The sequence below is a fragment of the Channa argus genome, chromosome 1, assembly GCF_033026475.1.
Source record: "Channa argus isolate prfri chromosome 1, Channa argus male v1.0, whole genome shotgun sequence".
Classification (NCBI taxonomy): domain Eukaryota; kingdom Metazoa; phylum Chordata; class Actinopteri; order Anabantiformes; family Channidae; genus Channa; species Channa argus.
Window position 1 is genome coordinate 37,998,023 of NC_090197.1, and position 24,277 is coordinate 38,022,299.

Genomic DNA, 24,277 nt, shown 5'->3' on the forward strand with positions numbered 1-24,277 from the left:
ACCACCCTTTCGTTTTATTGGTTTACACTTTATGTGACACGCCCATACAGGAAGAACGGAAAACACTAATATACCGCCGTATACCTTTTTTTTTTAACACTACGCCCTGCGTCTTCGTCTTGTCTGCGTCTAGTCTTTGTACCTTCGTCAAACATTTAGCATTAGTTTTACCAACTAAATTGCAAACATGACTTCTCAAAAGTGCGTCACCAAAGGTAAGAAATACAGGATTTACTATGTTATCTTAAAAAGGCATCGTGAAGGCTGCCACGAAACATTTGCTGCAACCTACAGCGTTGAGCGACGGAGTCTTAGTTTTTGCACCAATGAATATGGTGAAAGTATGTTGGACATGCAAATAATGTTGTTTAAACCCACTTTCAGATTTATGAAACATTTTATTATAACTTACTAATGAAAGCAAAAACGGGGACTAATAACGACTAATGTTTAGCATTAGGTTAGCTTAAAAAAATAAATTTATACGAATTTGTGAAACCGGTTTTCTGTTTTGTACAAACAGGTAAACATCAGGGTTGTACTGTATGCGTTTACTTCCATTTCCATCGATTGCATTGCGCCGACTTTTGCTATATGGATAAACAACAACAGTTGTGAGGTTAAAGTTGGCCTCTGACTTATAGCTTCAGTTGGCAGTTAAGAGGAAAATTAAGGAAAGCGCATGTTTTGTTACATTCCCCTGTTTTCGCATCTGTTATTGTTATAAATAGATGTTAGACGGTATAGAAATAACATGAACGCTATCTGAAAATTATTTTCAAATATGTGAAAAACGAGATTAGTGATACATTTAGAAAATGAGGTTTTCCTTTTTGTTGTTCTCCCTTGTAGACCACTTTAGACCATCACAAAACTTAAGTTAGACATTTGAAATCCAGTCAATATTGTTTAGGCGTGTCTAAATAAGCCTGATTTTAGATATGTGAAAGCTATATTTGATTTGTGAAAACTAACTGATGGGCAATTTTAATAGTTTTATTTATTTTTTTCATAAGCGGACAACCTTAGTCCAGGTTTAGATCCAGAATCAAATTAGGTCATCAGGTCTTCATATTCCAGGTGGGGTATTGTTGCAGTCATGATTAAGCATTATATAACAAGCTCTGTTCCTCTGGTAAAGCTCACAAAAGGGAGTGTATTGCAGGTAGTTGAAATTCAAGTATTGTTTATCTCCATCTTGGTATAAGGAAATAAGTAGTTAAGTGTAGAAATATAGTTACAAATATTAAAAGTTTCTATTTTTACTTTCGCAAAAGTATAGAAGTTTGAGCATCAAAACATGCTTAAAACACCAATAAACAATATAACTTTTATTGTAAAATGTAAAATCATTTTAAATCAACATGATCTTCTTGGTGCACTCTCTTAACCATAGAAATTTGTCTTTCCTCTCAGGAAGTGCTGTACCCGGCCCAGTCGCCAAAGGCTCCATCAGGCTTTACAGCATGAGATTCTGCCCTTTCGCTCAGAGAGCCAGACTGGTGCTGAATGCCAAAGGGATTAAGTAAAGACACATTTTATTATATTTTATTTCAAGTCACAGCAGCACTAAAGCGAAAAACAAAAAATTCCTACCAATCTGTGCATTATCATAAATTGCCCAACCTGTTTTTGTATTTCAGGCATGACATTATAAACATCAACCTTAAAGACAAACCTGAATGGTTCCTTGTGAAGAATCCACTTGGTCTCGTCCCAACACTGGAGACACCTGCTGGTGAGGTGATATATGAGTCTCCCATCACCTGTGAATATCTGGATGAAGTTTACCCTGAGAAGAAGCTGTTTCCTTCCTCTCCTTATGCTAAAGCTCAACAGAAGATGATGCTGGAGCAGTTCTCGAAGGTACCATGTATGAAAACTTGCATCTTAATATTTTAATATGCAAGATTTTATTAAGATTTTATTTTCTGTGTCCTAGTCTATTATTACCATCATGAAAATTATCACATTGTCATGGTTTTCTACAGGTAATACCATATTTCTACAAGATTCCAGCTGCACAAAATAAGGGAGAGGATGTCTCAGGACTGAAATCAGAACTGAAAGAGAAGTTTGCCAATTTAAATGAGGTAGGTTGCAAAGTTGTGTGACTGTAACTGCAGTCCTTAATGACCAGTCCTTAATGACTATCTGAGTAGTTGCAAGTGTTTTATAACACAGACTGATCTAACGCTTGCTTTTCAGGAACTGGTAAATAAGAAGTCGAAATTCTTCGGTGGCAACTCCATCACAATGATCGACTACATGATGTGGCCTTTTTTTGAGAGACTCGAAGTCTTTGACCTGAAACAGTAAGGAATAATAATCTTAGGGATTTTAAAAATAAATACATTTTATTTAAGGGATCATTTTCAGACTCTCACATTTGAGTAGAGCAAAAAGTATAAATATTAGTACACTGCAAAAATAAGACATGTCTAACAAAGAGCAGGGAACCCCACAGAAACCAAGAAATATGGTAAATCATCTGAGCCCCTTTGTATTTTCAGTTGCCTGGATGAGACAGCGGAGCTGAAGAAATGGACAGAGTGCATGGCAGAGGACCCGGCTGTCAAAGCTACCAGGCACAGTGTGGACACCTACAAGGGCTTCTACAAGACATACAGCGAGGGAAACGCTGACTATGACTTTGGCCTGTAGAAAATAAGTGACGCAAGCCTTAAACTGTCCATTTATATACATTTTTTTTCAGGCATGGTTATTCTGGGGTCATCTCTGTTTTTCAAACTTTGATGTAACAGGAAGTATATTTTGGTCAAAGTGACATGTTATAATTTGGTGGATACATTTAAAGAGACAAACAATGTTTTGATGGACATGTAAGAATGATTCTGTCATCAGGGGAATGTATATCTAATAACTAACTGAAAATGTTTTCAGTGATCCACCTATGGCATTTCTTCTAATAAAATGTAATTGTAATTACTGACGTGAATCTCATTTTTACAATTTATTAAAACAAGATACAGGATACAGAGGGTTGGCTCATTTGATAAACACAAGCCCTACCAATGGTTTGGCATCAACACAGTGGAAATGTAAAAAATGTCATAAAAACACTAAACCCTATATTTTATAAAATTTTTTTATCCTTTGAGTTCAGGATTGTCACAGCGGATCATTGTCCGCAAGTTTATTTGGCAGTTTTTACACCGGAAGCCCTTCCTGACCCAACCCTTTTCTACCGGGCTTGGACCCGCACTGCACAGCTGGGGATGGGAATGGACTTTTGGGCGTTCAGTGTCTTGTCCATAGACACTTCGACATATAGCCTGAACCAGGGATCGAACCACTGGCCCTGTGGTCCTTGGACGACTACCTTACCAACTGAGCTAAACCCTATAAAAAAAAAAAATTGCCATTAGATTTCCAGTAATAGTAACTAAAATACGGCTATACTGTTTGGTAAATTCCGACCTGCATAATTTCAGGGGCATTTCTGTTAATATGATTAACTGACACGAGCAAGTTCTCTGAACTCATCTTTAAAATTATCCTTAGTGTACATTTCTATTTAATAACTCCTATATGTAGGTATATGTCCTAATCAAGTATAATGACTTTAAAGATCCAGCAATGATGCTACTGCATAATATTTTGAAACCTGCTGTTTTTTTGCGGTGCTAGAGTTTCCTAAACTCTGTAACAACACTGTAACAGAATAAATTAAATAGGGGCAATGTATATTGTTTGGTAAAAGCATCCGATTTAGAATTGCTTGAGTTGAGCGAAATTCCTATTTCCCAGCATGAAAAAAGAGCCATTATCTTTTTTCAGGTGAATATTAAAACATGCAAGCTTTACGTAGACATTACTTGTTGCTGCTGCATTTTTAGAGGTAGTGGGACGTCTTCTAAAGACCTCTCCTGGGTATACTTCTAAAATGAGCTATACAACTTTTACGTTTTTAGTTTTGTTGGATTATGTTTTAAAATAAAGTACAGTGATTTGACAAAATTTCATAACTGTAACAACCCGCTGTTAATAATGCTCAACAAATTTCATTTATCAGCTAAAGGGCATATTCCTAATACACTTGCTACCTCATCAAGAAACCAGCTACAGAAAAAACACTACCCCATTATCAGCCACAACCGTAATAAATGTATGTTCCTTTTAATAGTAACATTACTTCTGAAAGATGAAGATGCCAAATGTAAAAAATAGTGAACATGGCCATTACTCACAAAGTGACATCTAGGCTGTGGTGTAAACTTCCATTTAATAAGTTTGGGGTGTACTCTTGTATGAGCACTGGGGCATTTCTCAGCATCTCCTGATAGTGCATTATTGTTGCTGCATAAAGCTCTGTCTGCAACACCAGAGACCTGAACAAATTGATAGGTTCTGCGTTGCGAATTGTGTCAGGAAGCTGGACTTCTTCAGGGATTCGACGGTTTCCAATCATAACATGATAAAGTCTCTTCTCTTGTAGGCTTCTCTGCAAGAAGCCAAACACATCCTGAAGCCTGGATTCCATACTCTTGATGCCCCAGTCCCAAGGCCTTATACTCAGCAATAGGTGCAACAGAGCTGTCTTTAAGTGGTAGTTAGTAAGGGCACTTTTTCCCGTGAGCCCTGTCTGCTTTCTGTGTAGGAAAGCAACAATCTGAAGGCAGTGTAAATGACAGGAATTCTGTGGTAGGCGCTTACCAAAATATTTCAACAAATCCCTCTCATAGACCGCAAAAGATAGGGGCCAGTATGGGTCTGGAGAGCTGTGAGAATCTGATGGAAAGTGTGAGACAAAATAAGCATCTGTATCCTCCAGCTGAATTACTGGTATGATGTTCATTACAATGACTTTCCCTGAACGGAATCGAATCTTCAAAGCACCAGCTGCATCCAGGTTGCGAAAAGTGACCTCAAAGTCGTACTTGTGGGAGATGCGTCCCCACGCTTTGGTGACAGAGATCTGAAACCACTTCATAACTTGATCTTTGGCTAAGAAAGGAGAGTTCCTAGAACAGAGCAGTTCATCAGGACTGTGGTCCACTTTGTGCTCATCATTCCTGCTGTGCAGCAGACAAAGCATGTCCTCTCCTAGGTTCGCAGAGCCGCAGAGACAACCCTCCTCATTCGCACCAAACTTGGTAACTTTTATAGTGCCACAACCCTGCATGTGTGGAGGCATATCACTGGAGGGGCTGCACCATAGATGGAACTGGAAGGAATATGGATATGGAGGTGAGAAAGGCACTATAAGGTCACACATTAAAGGCTTGCACACCTTCCAAGACTCAAACATGCTTCCAATCCCGACAAAGTCCCCAACTTCCATGTCTGCCTTTCTGTCACATATGCTCCTTAGCGACTCCAGCAAATCATCAGCAAAACCCTCGACAAACTCCCTCACCCTCCAGTTTTCATGAGCTAAAGTGTAGTTGCATTTGTCACAGAAGTTGCTGAGGACCTCTTTATCTAGTACTATTCTGCTGGGAGTGATGGATCCAGACACTGAAAATATATCTTCATCCTCAGCTGGATGGATTTCAATGACACCAGAATGGTCCCTGCACATCTCAATGGTGAAGAATATGATAAACGACACAGTGCTCCAAAGGTACCAACTATAACCGTCCTTGTTGCTGGTTTCTTCCACTTTTAAGTCGAGCTGTAAAACCTCTTTCTCCAACCTGGCTTTCTCAATTTCCAGCCTCTCCTCGTGCTCCTGCATGCGAGCAATTATCTCCAGGTCCTGGTCTGGGAGAGTGGTGTTCTCTTGAGGAAAGAGGAAGGGATGATTTAATATGGCAGCAACCACCACCATACACACTCGTGTAATGGCCCCCTGCATCTTCAGCTACTTTTTTGCATGCACAGTTGACAACAAACTTAGACATCCAAGAAACTGCAGCTCAGATCCTAAAAAACAAAAAAGACAAAAGGTGGTTTTACTGAGGAGATCAAATGAGCATAAAAATCAATATAATAAAATCCAGTTATTTTGATAAAGCTCTCCACCCATCAGGGGGAGCACGGACAGTATCTCTAAATATAGAGGCAGCGACTAAGTGACGCACTTTGCAGTATCAGACTGTGCAACATGGGAGGAAGGAAGATTGAGGCCTTTTGAAGAGTGCCCCTCCCTGATAAACCTATTTAGTCACTAGCATTGTGCCTGGTAACATTTACATCCTCTTAACATTTTATTCAAAACTAAATGAATTGTCCCCTCGCTGGAAAACATCCTAATAAAGTTAACACACTATGAACACACTCACATTGACATTATTATTGTCTTTACTGGACGTCTTCCGATAAGCGACAAGTAATGTAGCATACTGTATAGGAGAGGAAATTACATAAGTCTCTTGCTTATGTTTCACCACATTTTAAAGCAACAACTGCATACTTAAAGAAATACCTCTAGTAATCTCTAAATATGGACATGCGTTCTCATTGAGACTTCCTCGGGAAGACAAGAGAAACAAGAAAAAGGAAGTAAGACATCGGTTTCACTGTAGCATTATTCACTGAGATTATAATGTGTTCTGTCAGTCTTAAGCTTTGAACCAGGGTTGCAGTAACGGCAAACTACTTCCTATGACTTACTCACTGGGATCATTTGAAACACTTGGATGGCTCAGCGCTTACAACTAACATCAAAGCAGACAGAACAGGGTTTTGTATTGCCAAAAGCCTATAGCTACTTCATATGCAGTATATAAACATGTAATAAAGGGTTTAAAACATATTTATATATAGTTCTAAGAAGATGTAAGGGCATATGTAGGAATACCATTGTACCATATTTTTCAATAAGTACAGCTTCTCCTATGAATACATACTGTACACATCTGTCATCCATTATCTCTATAGACTTGCCTCCACGTACAGGCACCTAAAAGATATACAACCCCGATTCCAAAAAAGTTGAGAAGATCTGTAAAACATAAATAAAAACAGAAAGCTATTTGCAAATCATTTGCAAATCCTGTCAACCCATATTTTATCACAGTAGAAAATAAACAACATATCAGATGTGAAAACTGAGTCATTTTAACATTTGATAAACAGGGTGAGCTGATTTTGAATTTGATAGCATCTCAAAAAAATTGAAACAGGGTGATTTTACCATTGTGTAGCATCCCGACTTCTTTTAAGTCTGTCTGTACATGTCTGGGAAGTGAAGAGACCAGTTGCTGGAGTTTTTGGAGACCAATGATGTCCCATTCTTGTCTGATGCAGGATTTTTTTCTTTTATAATGTGTCAAATGTTTTCGATTGGTGAAAGATCTGGACCGCAGGCAGGCCAGTTCAGCACCCGGACTCTTCTCCTGCGAAGCCATGCTTGAAGTATAAGTTTCTCTAAAGCCTCTATGTACTTTTCTGTATTGATGGAGCCTTTCCAGATGTGTAAGGTGCCCACACCATAGGCACTAATGCAGCCCCATACCCTCAGAGAAGCAGGCTTTTGAACTGTCCACTGATAACAGGCTGGATGGTCCCTCTACTCTTTAGTCCACAGGACACAGCGTCCATGGTTTTCAAAAAGAATTAAAATTTTTGATTTATCTGACCACAGAACAGAGACCATTTTAAATGAGCTTTGGCCCAGAGAACATGGCATTGTTTCTGAATCGTGTTCACATATGGTTTCTTCTTTGCATGAAACAGTTTTAACTTACATTTGTGAATTGCACAGCAAACTGTGTTCACAGACATTGATATCTGGAAGTGCTCCTGAGCCCATGTAGAGATGTCCAGTAAAGAATCAGGCCTGTTTTTAACGCAGCGCCACCTGAGGGCCTGAAGATCATGCAAATCCATTGTTTACCTTCGGCCTTGTCCCTAGCGTACAGAGTTTCCTCCTGATTCTGTGAATCTTTTACTATATTATACACTGTAGATGGTGGAATCTTCCAAGTCTTCGCAATTTTACATTGAACATTTTTCTGAAAAATATTCCACAGATTCTTGGTGCAGTTTGTAGCAGATTGCCAATCCTCTGCTCATCTTTACATTTGAGAGGATCTGCCTCTCTGAAATCCTCCTTTTATACCCATGTTGCTGACCTCTTGCAAATTAACCTAATTAGCTGTCAAATACGCTTTAATTTCTTTTTGATTTGTGGCTGTTACTTTTTCATCCTTTTGTTGCCTCTCTTTTTTGACGTGTTGCTGCCATCAAATTCTAAGTGAGCTAATATTTGTTCATCAGACTTGCCAATCATTGCATTCTATTTTTATTTACATTTTCACATTTCCCAACTATTTAGGAATTGCTGTTGTACATTTAGTCAAAAATACACTACATTGCATTATAAACTAGTATGAAATGTTCATTAATGCTTGAGTGCTAGGGAGACTTGCTTAAAACTAATGTTAGCAAACCTTGAAACAGACATACTGCTGAGATATCTGACATTACTAAGTAAAGTAGCTGATTTCTCTTGTCTAGGCACAAGTAAAAGTCCTGCACAATCTTTACTTGCATATCTGACAGCTATCTGACAGCAGATCTCTGGATCTGACAGAGAAATGCAATGTTGAAAATGACCAATATTTTTCCTCTAAAAAGAAGTAAATGGAAGTTCAGTCGGATATCATTTAAAGCTGTATCGTACAAGTTTTTCCACCACCGGTGACTAAATCCCCCCACGCCCAAAAAGTTCATGGTTTCTGGTAAAAAAAAAAAAAAAAACAGAAAATGACCAAACTACTTTGCAATCTGAAATTTGACTTGCATTTGTGAACCGATTTAGTTGGGGTCAATGCCAGATTGCCCCCACGGTTGTCGTAGCAACAAAACAGTGACCTGCTCATCATGGGAATGTGATCAAACACGAGTCACTTCTGTGAAGCTTTAAAGCAAAAACATACCAACTAAAGTCTTCCTCAAAGTTTTAGACAACAGTCGTGGCAGTAGGTCACTGAATAATATGGTCGTCATATTTGCATGTTTAGCAGTTTGGAGGCGGTTTGTTCCGAGCTACAAGTTGAAAGACGAGCTAACCTATGTCACTAAACATGTGAGACACACGACGTAAGAAGTGAAAAACCCACCTTTGCCGACTTCTCTTATTGCGTTCATAATGATGATATTTGTGCGGCGGACTCCCCAGTAAACGAAACCTCATCTCCAAAACTGATGGGAACAACGAGGGGACAGCTTTTTGCTACATAGTTCCGGACTATGTGCTGCACCCATGAGAACAGAGGCCGCCCAGCTTCCTGTGCGCCGCCAGCAGAGGGGCTTTAAAAAAAACGAGATGCAGGGTTTCAGTTTCTTTATTAACAACGCAGATATAAATAAAATAAAATACAGACTAACAGGACGGGAAAATTACAGAAATCGCCTGAGAATCATCAGGTTTTTAAGATTACTTTGGTCCCATAATAATTCACTGATAGTTGCCGGAGCATATAAAGTTACAAAGAAAAATACAACAGCTAATGTCCAATTCGGCATAACTAACTTTGCAAAATGTCAACAAATATTGCTAAAAATACGGGGCTTACGTTGCTGTCCCCGGTGCAACTCACTGAGTCCGTGAATGCACCATGGAATCTCCTGTTTTATCATGTGGGTGAAGACTCTTAAACTATATTGATTTTTAATGGCTAGTGTTATGATTTTCTAAACTTTAAACATTGCATTGACACTATATTGAGTTTAAGCTTCTATACAATAAAACAGTCAAAACCACTGCTAATAAAGTAAAAACAGGCAGACAGGAAGAGACTGAATAGGCCAGCTTGTTCCTGGGGATGCCCCTGGATATCACACATGAGGTGGGAGAGAGGAAGATGGTAGCCAAGCTATAGTCCCTGCTTGAGAATGACCCCCACCCCCTGTACGACACAGTGACATCTCTGAACAGCTTCTTCAGTGACAGACTATTTGGCGGACATCCTAAGTGCATAAATGAGTGATATAGTAGTTTTTTTTCCTGCTGCTGTCAGACTTTAAAACCAGAGGAACCAGGGAACTAGCTGTGAGGTGGCACTCACCACTCTGCCCATCCTGCTTTCAGAAAGCCTTCAGACCCCCTTGACTTTTTTCAATATTGATTCCTGCCTGATACAAATAAAATGTTGTCATCAATCTACACTCAGTACCCCATAATGTCAAAGTGAAAACAAAATTATAGAAATGTTTACAAAGTAAGAAAAAAGAAAAAAAATACAGTATACGAACATACACACACACACACACACACACATATATATATATATATATATATATATAGTTTGTTTGTTAGTATGTTTTTTGTATAGTTTTTTTTAACAAACTGCAAGACCAACTTTTATAAGGATTTTATTGGGATTTTTTTTGTGTTAGGGAGGTCACAATGTTACCTTCTTCTGGGTTTGGTTTATTTGATATGGGTCACCTTGGAAGTGGCACCGAATACAAAATGGAAATCCTATAGCACAGCACACATGGGTATGTTATCATTACAGCATGGGGACTTTTTGTTGAGTGTCTGTTACAAGAAACTATTTACATCCACAGTATAATATTAGAAACTTACTTCATATGACTACATTAAGGTCTGATGAAAAAGTCTTGTGGAACTAACTCTTATGTAAAATTCCACAGGAAATTATGTCTCAAGACATTATTCCTCAATGAGGAATAACCGTCAGTACAGTAGTGAGTTGGTATTTTGCAAACATGACAAACTCAGAGAGCAGAGAGAAGCTCTGTCTGCAGATTCTTTGGGACCATTTAAGGGAACATCAAAGTCATCTCAGATCTCCATTTTTCCCAGTTTTCTTCTCTCTGACTGTTTACCTTAGCTGCTGTTTGCCGTACGCATGTCTGGATTTTCTCAGTTCAAGACTGTCTCTGGTACGTCGCTTCAAAATTCAGCCTCATAGCAAAGTGACATGGACAATGACTTGGAAGTGCCTATGCAAAACTCTCCGGAACCACGTCTGTTTCATTTTCCCTCTTTCTGCTTTGCACTGGTACTGGAAACCTGTTTTTTTTCCTCCACTGGCTCCTGACATGCTGTCTGTTGTTAAGGATATACTGGCCTGCCTTCTCCTCTTTGACATGCAATATTTTATGTGGCATTTGCTGCATCATAAGGTTACCTGGCTCTACAATTCTTTCCACAAGGAGCACCACCGCTACTTAGTCCCTTTCTCTCTAACGACACAAGAAACAAGCATTTGGGAGCTGCTGAGTCTCAGCCTCTTCTCAACACTGAACACTGCACTCCTGGACTGTCACCCCCTAACCGAGGTGCTCTTCTTCATCACTAACATCTATCTGTCTGTGGAGGCTCACTCAGGCTATGAATTTCCCTGGTCTCCAAGTAGACTGGTGCCCTTTGGCCTCTATGGAGGAGCTCGCCATCATGGCCTCCATCACCTTAAATTCAAGGTGAACTACTCGCCTTACTTCACACACTGGGACAGGCTCTTTGGCACACTGCTGGGACCAGACACATAAAGGGCATCAAGGAACACAAACACTTAGAAGAGGATGTGATTATCACAATATCTAAAGGTAGTTTCATATTGCTGATAACCTTCAAAACACAGATTTTTATTTAAGTGTCTCCATATCTGAATGCCACATATCCGGATATTTGTGAAGCGAAAATCCACTCAAGATAGTTTAAGTATAAAAGACACTCCCTGCTATTTTCTTTAGAACAGGATGTTTTTGAAACATTTTAATTTCAGTCTCTATTCCTCATCCAAATATCTATTTCAACAAGTGTTTAGGTTTTCTACAAAACAAGTACAAAAACTCAAATAAAAACATGGCTTATTATATGATTAAATCACTTTTTGTGATAAATATAACTAAGCATATGGGTTGTTTGCAGAGAGGTGGATTAAAAACGTTTTCCATAAAAGTGTTGTTTTCATTATCAGGATTCATTGTAAGTAAAATGACACAACAAGCAGCATAGAATCATGGTAAAGTAAATTGTAAAATTGTAAAGTAATTGTAAAGTAAAATGATTTCTTGTTGGAGCAGTCAATCAGATTGTGAAGCTGACATAAATTCATCTAACAATTTGCCATCACAGGAAATCCCATTATATTAACAGTGTATTAACTATGAAATGCTACACTTACAAACTCCGATTCCCATCTGTAATAAGAACATGCACTAATCTTAATAATCCAGAATAATAAACACATTCTAAAAGGGGCATTTTTTGTTAGGTTCATGTGTTTTCACTCACTCCATATAGTTGTGTTTAATGATTAAAGCTATGGCTACAGTAAAACACTTAAAATTTCTCATAACATCAATCAAAAGTAATAATAATAATTGATTTTTTACATATTTTCTTTTTGGCTATGCAATTCATATTTTTTTTCAACCAACAGTGTTTTATGTTTATTATATTGATTATCATTTATTTCCATTTCTGTACACAGTGTGTACACCCTGTATAGTTTGTTCTCTGACAGACTTCGTGAAAGTGGAAATGTGTTAGAATTGTCCTATAATTTATATAAAATAAGGAAAGTAAAACACAAATGAATCAAAATTCCCTGACATTGAAAACAATGTGGAGATGGTAGAAATAAAAATATTGTGTCTGATGCTGTTTCAACACATAGAGTGAATGAGTGCATGCTGGTGACCATCTTGTGACAATGAGAAATGAAAGCAGACAAGTCTATTGAACAGACCTAAAATAGCCCGGGGAAAAGTTAAGAGTATCAGTCTTTACAGAATTGCAGAACAGGGACATTTATCTGTTGATTACTTTGCTTTGAGATGTTAATCCAAATTCAAATTTTAATATTTTTTATCCACCAAATGGTACTTTTCAACCAGATCCATTTTTTAAATAACTTCTTGACCATGTGACAACAATCATTATTATTCAAAAGTGGGACTTATGGATTGAGCAACTTAATCACTATAAATAGAAAAAGGAATATTCAATTTAACATTACTCTTGATCAAATCGCTGCTATAGTACCAGTTCGGATCCGAGTAGAATCCGAACTGGTAGTAAGATTGTCTTATGTCTTATATTTAAAAGGCTGAAGAACAAAATGAATTTATTTGGCAGATTAATCAACAACAAAACAACCATCATAGCTACAGCACTAATTACCTACAATTCAGCGACATGCTTGAATAGTAATTTACATGCTGGAAGCACATTTGAGCTCAAGCAACTTGTACACAATTCCCCAAAAATAACATTTAGTTGTGATGGGAAATTTGAAAACTTTTGACTGATACCTTAGGGATAAAATAACAAATCAATTGAAAAAAATAATAATCACAATAATCAATAATAAATGGCTTACAATAAAAAAAAAAAATGAGTTAGTTGCAGGCATAGCACAGATAAAGTTAGATCCAGTTTGTTACTACTTAGTGGTAGACAGCAGTTCAAAGTTACACAAGACAAGAGAATTGAGAATGACAAACCTGTTGGTCTACGTATTTAAATCACCTTATAACTAATAAATATTTAAACTATTTTTGCATGCAGTTATGTTACATAGTTACAAAAAAAGAATCTCAGTTTGGTAAGATTGCACTCTGAAAAGCAAAGGATTCAACATAGTCACCACAAAATACTAGGTTAAATTTTCCCAGAACAGTGAATTGTTGCGATCCCAGTGCTGGGTGTTATTTATACTAAACCATTGGCCCACTGCATCGAAAGAACCCGTGTCTTGGGAATTTTATACTCTTGACACCTATGGTATATTTCATGCATTATTTTGTAACTGTTACTGACCCCAAGTGGTCTATTTTAATCCAGTGCTTTTTTGGTTATTTAGTTGTAATATAAATTCTTTTTTCAAAAATTTCAAATATTAATATCTTTTTCAAAAAGATAGTAATAGTTATTTCAACAATTAGACCAGTAACAAGAAGGAACCAACCACACTTTTTCTATGTCTGAAATTACAAACAACAATCTAACACATAGGACCAAGACAATGCTATGACTCTGGAACAGGTCTCTGGCGAAAACATAACCCACAGAACATCAGTGGAGAGACCCAGGGAAGGTACTCACAAGAACTTCCTGCTTAATTTGACTCATTGCTGTTATGAGATTCTGTATATATACTGTGGGCGGTAATGGCCTTTTAATGATTTTTTGTTAAGGCAACCAGGTAAATGCTAACTTCCAGGTTGGCCTATAATATATATAGCTCTCCACAGCATGCATTCAAGCAGTTTTATCAAGCAGCACTGTCTCCAGACAATATACGTATCACTTTCTCTGCTTTACTGTTTTTGCGATTCTTTTGTAGACTTTCGATTAAGTTCTGTGAGGCATTCCTTCCCTGACTTTCTATCCAGGTCTCTAGTAGCTGCAGTGTCTGCTGCTGAGTATCCCGAGGGTTGTCTCGTTCACAAAATTCAATAGCAGTTCTTGGTATCTTGGTACTCAGTGCAATGGTTTTCATATCCTTCCATCCAACCACTTCTACAATTTCAACCAGGTGAGGCTGGAGATCTGAAATTATTGTAAAAGAAGGTATTAATCTTGCAGAGGCATGTAGATTCAGATACAAAAAGAAATACGCAGAATCAAGTTTTACCGGACATGCTCAAAATGTTAAAGAAATAGCATTAAAGCTCTAATATATCACACATTGAAAACAATTACTTACCTTTAAGAGGTAGTGTCTCCTAGGAAGCAAAAGTTAAATGGATGTTAATAAAAGATTTCCAACTTCACGATGGTTAGACGACTGCTTAAACAAGCTTAACAAATTCATCATGCCACAACAACATTGGCACAAAAGAAGCACAATAACAATGACACCAGAGGTTCCAGAAAACTAACCTTTACCTCCTACAGAAAGGGAAAGCTTTGAGAACATTAGGGAAAAGACAGAAATGCCTTTATTATAAATGGACGTGTGTGTGTCTGTGTGTATTTGTGTTTGAAGTGGTCAGGTAAAATGATGAAAATGTGAAACATCTTGTGGCAGATTAGGAACAGAAAGAGGATTTAATTCACTGACATCACACTGAAGATTTACTCACCGGAGTTGTGAACGAGTGTTGTTTACCTAATGGCATAAATGATTAATAACAAACATATTATTAATAAGATACAAAAACAGCAATTGTATGTGAATGTTACTTGAAGTTAATCTTCAGGATTATTACTGTACTTTTACATTTTACAGAGGAACACAATTTACTTGTGCCTTCTGCTGATCACATTACATGTAGGAGAACTACTCACGTTTTATTTTGAGGTACACAATCAAACCTACTATAGATAAGATTAGTAGAAAAACTCCGATGACAATGCCAACTGCTGTTGCTATTTTATTTTTCTCTGAAACACATAGAAATTTGTGTTTTTATATGAAATAGAAATATTTGAATTAATGGCATCATTATTTATTTAAAATGCAGTAGTGCTAAAGTAAACCATACCTTCATGGCAGACTGTATTATTTGTGGCTGTACAGGCTACTTTAATGCCCGCCGCACCACATCTTGAACCAAAAGAAAAAGCAAATATGTGACAGACTGAATGATGGCAGCAAAAAAAGTCACATCTTTACTGTTTTTAAAAATTTGCCATACTGTATATACACTTTCTACTTTAAAGATACATGTAACTTACACTGTACAAGGAATGCAGAGTATGCAGCTTTCTGAAGAATCTAATCCTGCATTGATGCAATAATGATCCTCTTTACATTTACATTTGGTGTTCCTGGCAGTGGTACAAGGTTCGTCTATCTGTAGATTTGCTGAAAGCAAAGTACAGCCATAAAATGACAACATAGGGGAACAGTACATGTGCCATTCATGACATTTGAGAAATTTGCTTGATAACTCAATAGACAGTGATATAAATGTAGCTGACGCATTAGGTCAACGATATCCTTGTAATTGTGTGCAGTTTAAAGATTTATATTTATCTTAAAGGCTTTGTATGTTAAGTGTTATGTCTATGTGGTGGTGTACATTGTACAATGAATGCTGCTTGCAGATGATCCAAATCGCAGCAGTTGGAACGAGCTACCAAACTCTCCACGCTCAGCAGATTCTCTCCCAATAGTAAAAAACTGCTGAAAACAGAACTCTTCCACATCTTCCTATGCACTTAAATCTATTTAAAAAAACAAACAAAAAACCTATCTGCTCTTTCTCGCACTTGCATCTCGTGAACTGTGAACACTTTTCTGATAGAACTTTGCTTTGATGTTTTCTCCTTGACTTAGATTTTTGCTTCCTTGTACCTCACTTGTAAGTTGCTTTGGATAAAAGCGTCTGCAAAATGACTCAATGTAAATGTAAAGGTAAATGCTGCTGCTTACAGGGTAATGTGCATACTGGTTCACAGCTACAATAAACGCATTATTCACAAATAATGTTAATAATATAACCTGTGATTTACCTACTGTGAAAAAGGTTACTGTTGCACAGGTTACTGTGTGTGTTTTGTTTTGTTTTTTGGTTTTAACAGAAATTAAAGAACTGGTGAAGTTAGTTTGTGTCTCTACCGTTGGGATGGTCACAGGATGTGCAGGGCTCACAGGACTGCTTGAAATTAGGGTGACTGTTGTATGTATTAGCATCACACTGCGTGCAGTTTCCATCATCTTTATTTAAAACGCAGTGGTTCTTCAGCTTCAGACCTGCAGCAAAAAAATAAGTGTTTTGATCAGTATGGGGCAAGACTATGATGAACACACACACACAACCACATGCAAACATATTGTAAAAGTAAGTACTGTAGCATCTTTAGTTACTAAAGAGAAACTAAAACCTTTATATATAGGCCTGTGTCATTCACTGCAATGAATGTTCTTACACTAACAGCAAAGATTCATTTAAAAAATATTTTACCACACGACCAGCTAAAACCCCGGCCATGTGCTAAATTATTCTCTTCCGCCAAGTGTAACAAACGTGAAGAACATCTGTGCTACTCACATGTATACAGAATGAGACAGGGCTATTTCAGAGAACACTGTTGTTTAGCTTACAAGGTGCAAAAATGTATTTTGTCCAAAAAAGAATAAAACAAGGTAACAAACATGGCATCTCTGTACATTTCAAACCAGGAAACACACTAAGACAAAAGCCCGTCCACCCAGAAAAATATAGAATATAAAAAGACAATAACTAGAACAATGTAGTATCATAGTAAATCAGAGAAACAAACCAACTAAAGAGCCAGCTACTTAGGACAAGAGTCAGCCATCCCTCTGAATCTGAAAGATAAGATTCACTCCTTTGAAGACAGAGAGGATTTCTGTTTATTTTTTTGCCCTTTTTTCCGCATGTTTGGCACAGTTTTTACGCCAGATGCCCTTTCTCACGCAATCCTCTGCAATTTCTTCCGGGCTTGGGATCGGCATTGCACTGCTGGGGACGGGGGTGACCTGTCCCAGGGACATCCCAGGGTCCAGGGACACTTTGAAATGCGGTTGGGGAGAGCACGAACCTCGGACCCTCTGGTCGGTGGGCGGCCAGTTTACCAACTGAGCCACTGAGCCCTAAATGTCATTTCAAGAAGGCAGCTGAACGGATTTTCATGAAGGATGACAGGAAACACGCACTGCCACTTACCAGCACCACACAGACAGCACTCCCTCCCGTTATACTCGTAGGTGCCATCTACACACAGGTTCCTCTTTTTACGCAGCAGCCCTTTAGGTGAACGCCCACCGACGCTCCCCTGAGTTTGGGAAGATGCTGAGTAACACGCGCTGCTGGAAAAACGAAAGTGAAAGTAAGACCCAGCAAACACAAGTGGCCATAATAGTTAGGAATCGCATGTCAATTAAACGAATTAACTAGCGTTTATTAATAAAAACATGAATTACCTAAAGGTATCTTTGTTAGGTAAGATTTGCAGTTTGCAAAGCGGTTGTTTTGAAAGCTGTTACCCCCTTGTTTGGTTTCTCCAGAGTCCGTTTCACTTTACTAGTTAGTCAGAAAACGGAAACCGTTCGCTCCATTTTTTACACAATCTCAACCCAAACTTAGCCCCAAACATTTACAGGCTACCCATAACTGTATATACATACACACCTAACGTTAACCTACATAAATGTAGGTAACGTGAAACCACAGGGACTAAAACACTGTGAAGAAGACTGAAGTCTACCAACAACTGGCTGCGGTTAACATTACTTAACCGTACTTGTTATGTTTCAGATTTGTTGAAGGTTACTCACAGTGGCAGAAGAAGACACAAGCCCACGAAGACGAAAGCCCACGGTGGACATTTGTTTGCCCTCGCCATTGTGCAGTAACTAAGTGTAAACTTCCGGAAGTGTGATGATGCAGCCTGCGTAGCGCGCCTCTCTGTGCACAGGCGGGGTTTTTTTTCGAGGGGGGGGTTTCTTGATTTAGTTACCAACAAACAAGGAACTTTGCATGTTTCACAAGGTTAAGTCTATATGAATAATATCACATGCAATCAATAGTTTAGGTTCCATACTAATGTTCCCAGCGGTGTGTAGGCTAACTTAGGTATTATGATTAGAGAACTTTTTTGATATATTTATAGCAAACATAGTCTGTATGTTTTCTGTTACATCTGTATGTTTCGGAAACCCCCAGAAAACCAGCCAGTGGTCTAAAGCAGAACCGTAGGTGGGATGTTAAAAATAGATCACTGAGGTCAGCACACCTCAGTGATCTACGGGACAGTTTGGGATTTTCCATCCATTTATTGATATTATGTCAATTTCAGTTTCATTTATACTTAGTGATATATTTCTTTCCCAACAATAAACCTTTGTAGGGTTGTTTCCTCATTTCTTAGCTTACCAATTAGAATGTTGTAGAATGTTTTATGTTGACCATTCATTTAGCATTTCAGCTCTATATAGCTGTCCTTAATGGTGACCATAGCTCTGCTTAAATATTATTATGGAAAATATTATAAAACATAAATTATTATTTTTTTAATTATTGCATTCAGCAATAAGCAAAGTAACATTTATACAGTCTGCAAATCTCTGCCCACACACATGCTAAAGTTATATGCCACTGGGTGGTGTTATTGCTCTTTGTTTCCTGTGATGGCTGCTGAGTTGCATGAGAATGAGAAAGATTTTGGCCCCACTGATGGGCTTAAATGAATAAAATGTAATAAATTGTCTTCTATTATTTAAATGCTTTTGTGAAACAGTGTATATTTTAACATTTAAAATCATATGCAGCATATGAGACTACAATACAATATGTTGAGGGTATTTGTCCATCTGTCAGCAAACTAAGAGAATAACAAAAAGTGTCTGTCAGTGTGACAACTACAACTAAAACTAATACTACAATGTTCATTTTTTTATACCTCAAAGAATTACGTTTGTAATGCATTTCTTTAAAATCATGACTGTAATTTTTAGCCTTTCCTCACCAAAATGGTTGACTAGTTGCTGATTCACACAGTACAGTACGTCTAATTTCTTTATGTCTGAATAGGAAACCGACCAAATAAAAATAAAGAGAATAATGCAGGTGAGCAAAGTACTGCACAGCTAGATCGCTGCCTCCCTGATGCCAGCTGTAGGAAAAAAAAGTCCTATATAAAAGTAATTTCTGTACCAGGAATTTTTTTCTGTCTGTGCCACCAAACATAAGAAATGAATGCCTCACCCACACCCCCACAAAAACACAATTTTTGTTTGATCTCTGCCAAGTGTAGTTTTGTAGCAAATTTATCTTTGAAGAAAAGTGAAGAAAAAAGTATTTGGCAGGGGAATAAAAACTTAACTTGAAGGACAACTCCGGTGGGATTTGGTTGTTTTTGCATGTGTATAAAATTTCAGGCCCTTTGTAGTCCCAGTGAGTCCCAGTGTCGGATTTGTACCAGTCTGCTGCCTGCTCATGTGACCCACTTACAGAGCAAAGTGAACACACACACATAGCTGTGTTTCCATCATTTAAGACAACGTTACATTGACTTACATTAATTTCCTGGAGGCCGATCTTAACCATAACCACAACCACTACTTGCTTTAGCTCGCTTTAACCACAAGTCAATCCCTACGCTGTAGCTTAATCTTAATCTTAATTGTAAGCAAAATTGACCCTAACCCTAAAAGTCTTCAGAGTAAAATGTTATTGCCTACATATACTCTGACTTTCTTTTTGTTCCCCCTGAAAAGTTGAATCTGCACAATGTAACTTTTTAAATATGTTTATGTTCCCACAGCGTCAGTATACATAGACAGTGGCTCTTTAAAGTTTTCTCTATTTCTAAATACATATAAAACACGATCAGATTTCATGCAATTCCTAATGGGCTAAAATGTATTTATTTTAGATTTTGATTGAAATGTTTAAATCTTTGTGTGTGGAAAAACAAAAGAACAAAAATATTGTAAATAATTGTAACATAATATAAAGTCATACAGTTTAGTCCTCTTTCTACTGCTAGTTTTGAGGATAAATACACTAAGTGGATGAGTTGAACGTAGTCTTCTTGGCACAACTGCATGTACAGTACATGTTGGTGCGTCATCCTCTTTTTTGTGTGTGTGGGCTGATGCTTAATGTAATAATAGCATATAAAACTGTTACCAATAGGCCACAATGATAGCACTGATTTCATTGTGTTCATCCTGTTTTATTGCGACAAAACCAAACAGCTGCAAAACCATCACCAGAGGAGTGCAGCTTGTAGCTTTCCACTCTGTGAAAAGACATTATCATCCACGGCCAGTGTGTTCTGCCTCTCATCGCCCCCAGTTCATATGCAGAATTGGGTGGAGTAATAGCTCCACTGAGATAGAGGGGAGGAAAAACAAAATAGCATGTTTTTTTGTTGTTAGGAAAAAGCTGCTGGAAGGCACTGTGTTGCAAAGCCTCCCCAGTGACACAGAAGAAGACGGAGGAGATGAGTCAAGGGGAGCAGCAGGTAACAGCTCTTCTCTTTGGGTTAAAGAACCACTAAAAAAAGGAGAGGGGACTCTAGCAGCTGTCTGTTCTGAAGTTCATTAATGCTGTGTGTCTCATGGTGTAACTGTAATTAAGTACAGTCACGATATACTGGCCTTTTTTTGAGGGGGCGGGGGAATTGGGTCAGAACAAGTTAACTCAAAAGCAGAGCAACAAGTATCCATGTCGGTACCACATTGCCCCCTTAAGTACACTAGAATTTCATGCATGTTTGCTTCCTATTTTATATTTACTTCCTTCAAGTTGAGTTGTTCCTTTAACTTGAGCTGTAGCAATTCTTTGATAGAGCCAAAGCTTATATGGGCCTGCAGGTAGTAATCACAATCCATGAATGCACTCAAGAGTGAATGTGAAAACTATAGCTCCGAAGGGACTGGCTTTGCTCTTTCAGTTCTGAGTAGCTGTACTGCTGCAACTTTGACATTTAAACATAACCACCTTGACAGTTTTCACTTTTTCTTTCTTTGAGTGAATATTTGAAAAATTCTCTTAGACCAGAGTGGCTAAATTCACAGTTTGGGAATCCAGTGCGCATGTTCAGAACTCTGAAACTGTAGGTTTGGACAACGATACTTTTTGTAAATTACTTATTGTAATTTGACGTATCTTGAATGCACTAGGAGAAAAAGAGGGATGTGTGCATTGCAATCTCTGCAATTTGTGTCCAGTATACAAGAGACTGGGACTGATGCTTCTTCACACAGAGAACAGGAAGAGAGTCATGCTGCTCTTAAAATACAGGAAATAACCTCTGTGCTGATGACGCAGATCTCAGGGGAAAGCTCAGCAAGTTCTGGAGATCTAAAGCATACTGTACACTCAGACACACACACGCACACGTAGTGACACAGTTCTTGGATGGCTGTTTGGTGCCGTAAACTAAAATTAAGAATTATGTTCACTACTAAATACTAGAGCACACACCTCCACACTAGATTAAGAGACATTCGGGATATATGTAAAACTGCCACCAGTCTTTGCAGTGAGATTTCCCCTATGCAGTGTGTCCAGCGCTCGGCTTAGTTAGTTTGCCGATCTGTATGTAGGCAATCTGCAATTGGAAGAGGGATTTGGCAGAGAGCATTCATTCACTGTACTGTCTGGTGGGGAACACAATGGAGAGAAAGGGAGATTGAATGTCTTGTTCCAAACTGTGCCGAGTGCATTCTCCAGCACAGGGGAAAGACAAGAATAAAGCTGGTTGAATATCCCATAGAGACAGATTTACTGGGAGTATTGGTATTGTAAAAATCCGGTTAGGGATTGAATCAAAACGAGAGCAGCAGCTGCAAAACTGAGCTGATCCTATAGGACAGACCAAAATGGTTCCAGCCCTGCATGCCCTGTCCTTTACCTGTCCTCTCTGTCATTTTTCCTTTGTATACATTTAACTATATGAGAGGATGACCTCACGCTCTGTCTTCATAGACAGCTCTTTTTTTTTGTATACATGGAGAATACATATTTATTGTGTGTCCTCATAGTCCCCAAAAGTCGTTGAGGTGTATTTCTGCAGTTGGTAAAAGCTTTAAGTGATTAGTAAATAGTTAGGTAGAAGTAATAGATTAAAGAAATAATACCAAATAATGTATTGAAATAATTAGTTAAGAAATGGATAGACTATGGCTAAAAGAGATGGATAAGTGGTTGAAATAATAAGCTAAAAGTAAGGGAATTAAACTGGAACTAAAAGATTCACCTTATCCAAGTAATATAAATATATAAATCCAAACCTGAAAAGCTTAATTTTCTAAAAAATATTATAACCACATCTACTTTTAAATTATTATTATAAAAATAACATCTGTTTAAAAACGTCTAATGAACATATTTGAAACATTATGTGTGGTGAAGTTAGAAGATACTTTATCTGAGCTCATCGGTAAGGGACTGTGGGGGCACATGGGAGCAAGATCTGCATATTTTGGCTTTGAGTGAGTGTATGTAGCAGAAAATGATTAGACATTTTTAAATCTGTATCTAGATTAAAATCCAAAGATAGTAGTATACAATTATAGATAATATGGATCCAATTTCATTCTTTTACAATAAAAAGGCTCATAAAAAACTGATGAAAATATTGTAGGTTATTTCTCTTAATCAAAAATATAATAAATTTTTGTTTGGCACCTGTCTGGGTAGGTTTTTAACATATTCTAACAAACAGACAAACACATTCACTTTAGTGAGATGAATCTACCTCTCTGAGAACGTGGCAACATTTTACACGAAACCTTTTTCATTCACCCACACACAAAATACACATAAATTTGCAATCACATACACACACACACACTATTCACACTGCAAGAACACACAAAACTATCACCTCCCACACTCCGGCCTGGAAAATATTAACCTTTTCATCTCGCTTCACCTTTTTCATGCGACTTACATGCATCCTGCATCATGCTCCCATGCCTACAGACACATGCCACCATTAGGAACTGGTTTAAGTACACACAGATTGATGCCGACATCCTTCTACAAATATCTCAGAGGAACTTTAGAGATTTGAGGGAGTGGAAAGTCATTTGGTTTAAGAGGACCAAACTGCAGGAAATGAGAATCATTGACCCTCCCTTGCGACTGAATTTCCAATCTGTGGCTAAAATCAGTTGGAAGAAGAAAGAAAACAGAGAAACTTCGCTAGAGAAGGAAATGTTTGAGCGCCTATAAATAGAAGGCCCATGTTTGAAATTATTCTTAAAGGCATGCAGTCATTTATTATTCAGCTCATATTGCTCCATGTTTATCAAATAGAATGGGTAAAAGATACTTTCCCACTTGACATGCCTTTTTGGAATCTAAATATATTTTTTTGACAATAGCGGATTTAAACTTTTAATAGGCTATGCTGTGTGTTCATAAAAGTACAAATATACAGTTTGTTTTAGGTAAATACACATGTATCTTATGGATTCTAGTGGAGAAGGAGTCTTTTAAAATAATACATATGCACTCACAATGTGCTGCATCAGCATGCAAACAAATAAAAAGGCGCAGAACTGGGTTTTTACACTGAAGTGAATCAAATGTTGTATTCACCAAAATATTGTTATATCATTGTAAAGCATAAGTCATTTCAGACATCCAGATGCAATACCAAGAAATCAAATTGTCTTAGATAAGCACCTATGAGCAATCTGCTTCAGGCACAGTTGAGCTATTCTCAGTGAAGGGGTCTTTAAGAAAAACACCTCTACACTCTCGAATTTTTAGCACAACCAACAGTGACGAAGGGAGGCTGTGTTTGAACATGAGATATTAACAAAAACAAACAGTATATTGAGAACATGAAGAGAAAGAAGCCTTTTGTGTTGAAAAGGTGTACGGGGCCTCATTCATAATTCAGAGGCGTCGCAGCGATATGAGAGAGGAGGATGCATCTGTCTGCATT

The 24,277-nt window shown here is 37.8% G+C and overlaps 4 protein-coding genes across 8 annotated transcripts; 2 read left to right on the plus strand and 2 right to left on the minus strand.

Moving 5' to 3' along the window:
* The first annotated feature begins 57 nt into the window (after positions 1-57).
* On the plus strand, positions 58-2,953 carry LOC137134105 (glutathione S-transferase omega-1-like). The gene is made up of 6 exons (XM_067518582.1): positions 58-215; positions 1,417-1,525; positions 1,644-1,866; positions 1,992-2,093; positions 2,209-2,315; positions 2,514-2,953. Exons 1-6 carry the CDS (start codon positions 188-190, stop codon positions 2,662-2,664), a joined length of 720 nt encoding a protein of 239 aa, XP_067374683.1. The 5' UTR covers positions 58-187; the 3' UTR covers positions 2,665-2,953.
* itprip (inositol 1,4,5-trisphosphate receptor interacting protein) lies at positions 2,752-9,200 on the minus strand. 3 transcript variants are annotated; one of them, XM_067518559.1, is made up of 5 exons: positions 9,033-9,200; positions 7,103-7,304; positions 6,392-6,910; positions 4,212-5,889; positions 2,752-3,363 (listed from the first exon to the last, which is right to left on the minus strand). In XM_067518559.1, exons 4-5 carry the CDS (start codon positions 5,819-5,821, stop codon positions 3,357-3,359), a joined length of 1,617 nt encoding a protein of 538 aa, XP_067374660.1. In that variant the 5' UTR covers positions 5,822-5,889; positions 6,392-6,910; positions 7,103-7,304; positions 9,033-9,200; the 3' UTR covers positions 2,752-3,356. The 3 variants fall into 3 exon arrangements, with proteins under 3 accessions (XP_067374660.1, XP_067374669.1, XP_067374650.1); XM_067518568.1 differs by lacking the exon at positions 7,103-7,304; XM_067518549.1 differs by lacking the exons at positions 6,392-6,910; positions 7,103-7,304.
* A 1,096-nt stretch (positions 9,201-10,296) lies between these two features.
* LOC137134138 (cholesterol 25-hydroxylase-like protein) lies at positions 10,297-11,907 on the plus strand. Its single transcript, XM_067518658.1, has one exon. The coding sequence runs from the start codon at positions 10,648-10,650 to the stop codon at positions 11,431-11,433; it is 786 nt and encodes a 261-aa protein (XP_067374759.1). The 5' UTR covers positions 10,297-10,647; the 3' UTR covers positions 11,434-11,907.
* Positions 11,908-12,999: 1,092 nt separating this feature from the next.
* Positions 13,000-18,294, minus strand: fas (Fas cell surface death receptor). 3 transcript variants are annotated; one of them, XM_067518646.1, is made up of 10 exons: positions 18,144-18,294; positions 17,533-17,675; positions 16,461-16,595; positions 15,575-15,704; positions 15,382-15,443; positions 15,185-15,280; positions 14,980-15,005; positions 14,777-14,801; positions 14,601-14,619; positions 14,304-14,443 (listed from the first exon to the last, which is right to left on the minus strand). In XM_067518646.1, exons 1-9 carry the CDS (start codon positions 18,209-18,211, stop codon positions 14,603-14,605), a joined length of 702 nt encoding a protein of 233 aa, XP_067374747.1. In that variant the 5' UTR covers positions 18,212-18,294; the 3' UTR covers positions 14,304-14,443; positions 14,601-14,602. The 3 variants fall into 3 exon arrangements, with proteins under 3 accessions (XP_067374729.1, XP_067374739.1, XP_067374747.1); XM_067518628.1 differs by lacking the exon at positions 14,777-14,801 and having other exon boundaries at positions 13,000-14,443; XM_067518638.1 differs by lacking the exon at positions 14,777-14,801 and having other exon boundaries at positions 13,000-14,443; positions 17,533-17,672; positions 18,144-18,276.
* Positions 18,295-24,277: the final 5,983 nt, after the last annotated feature.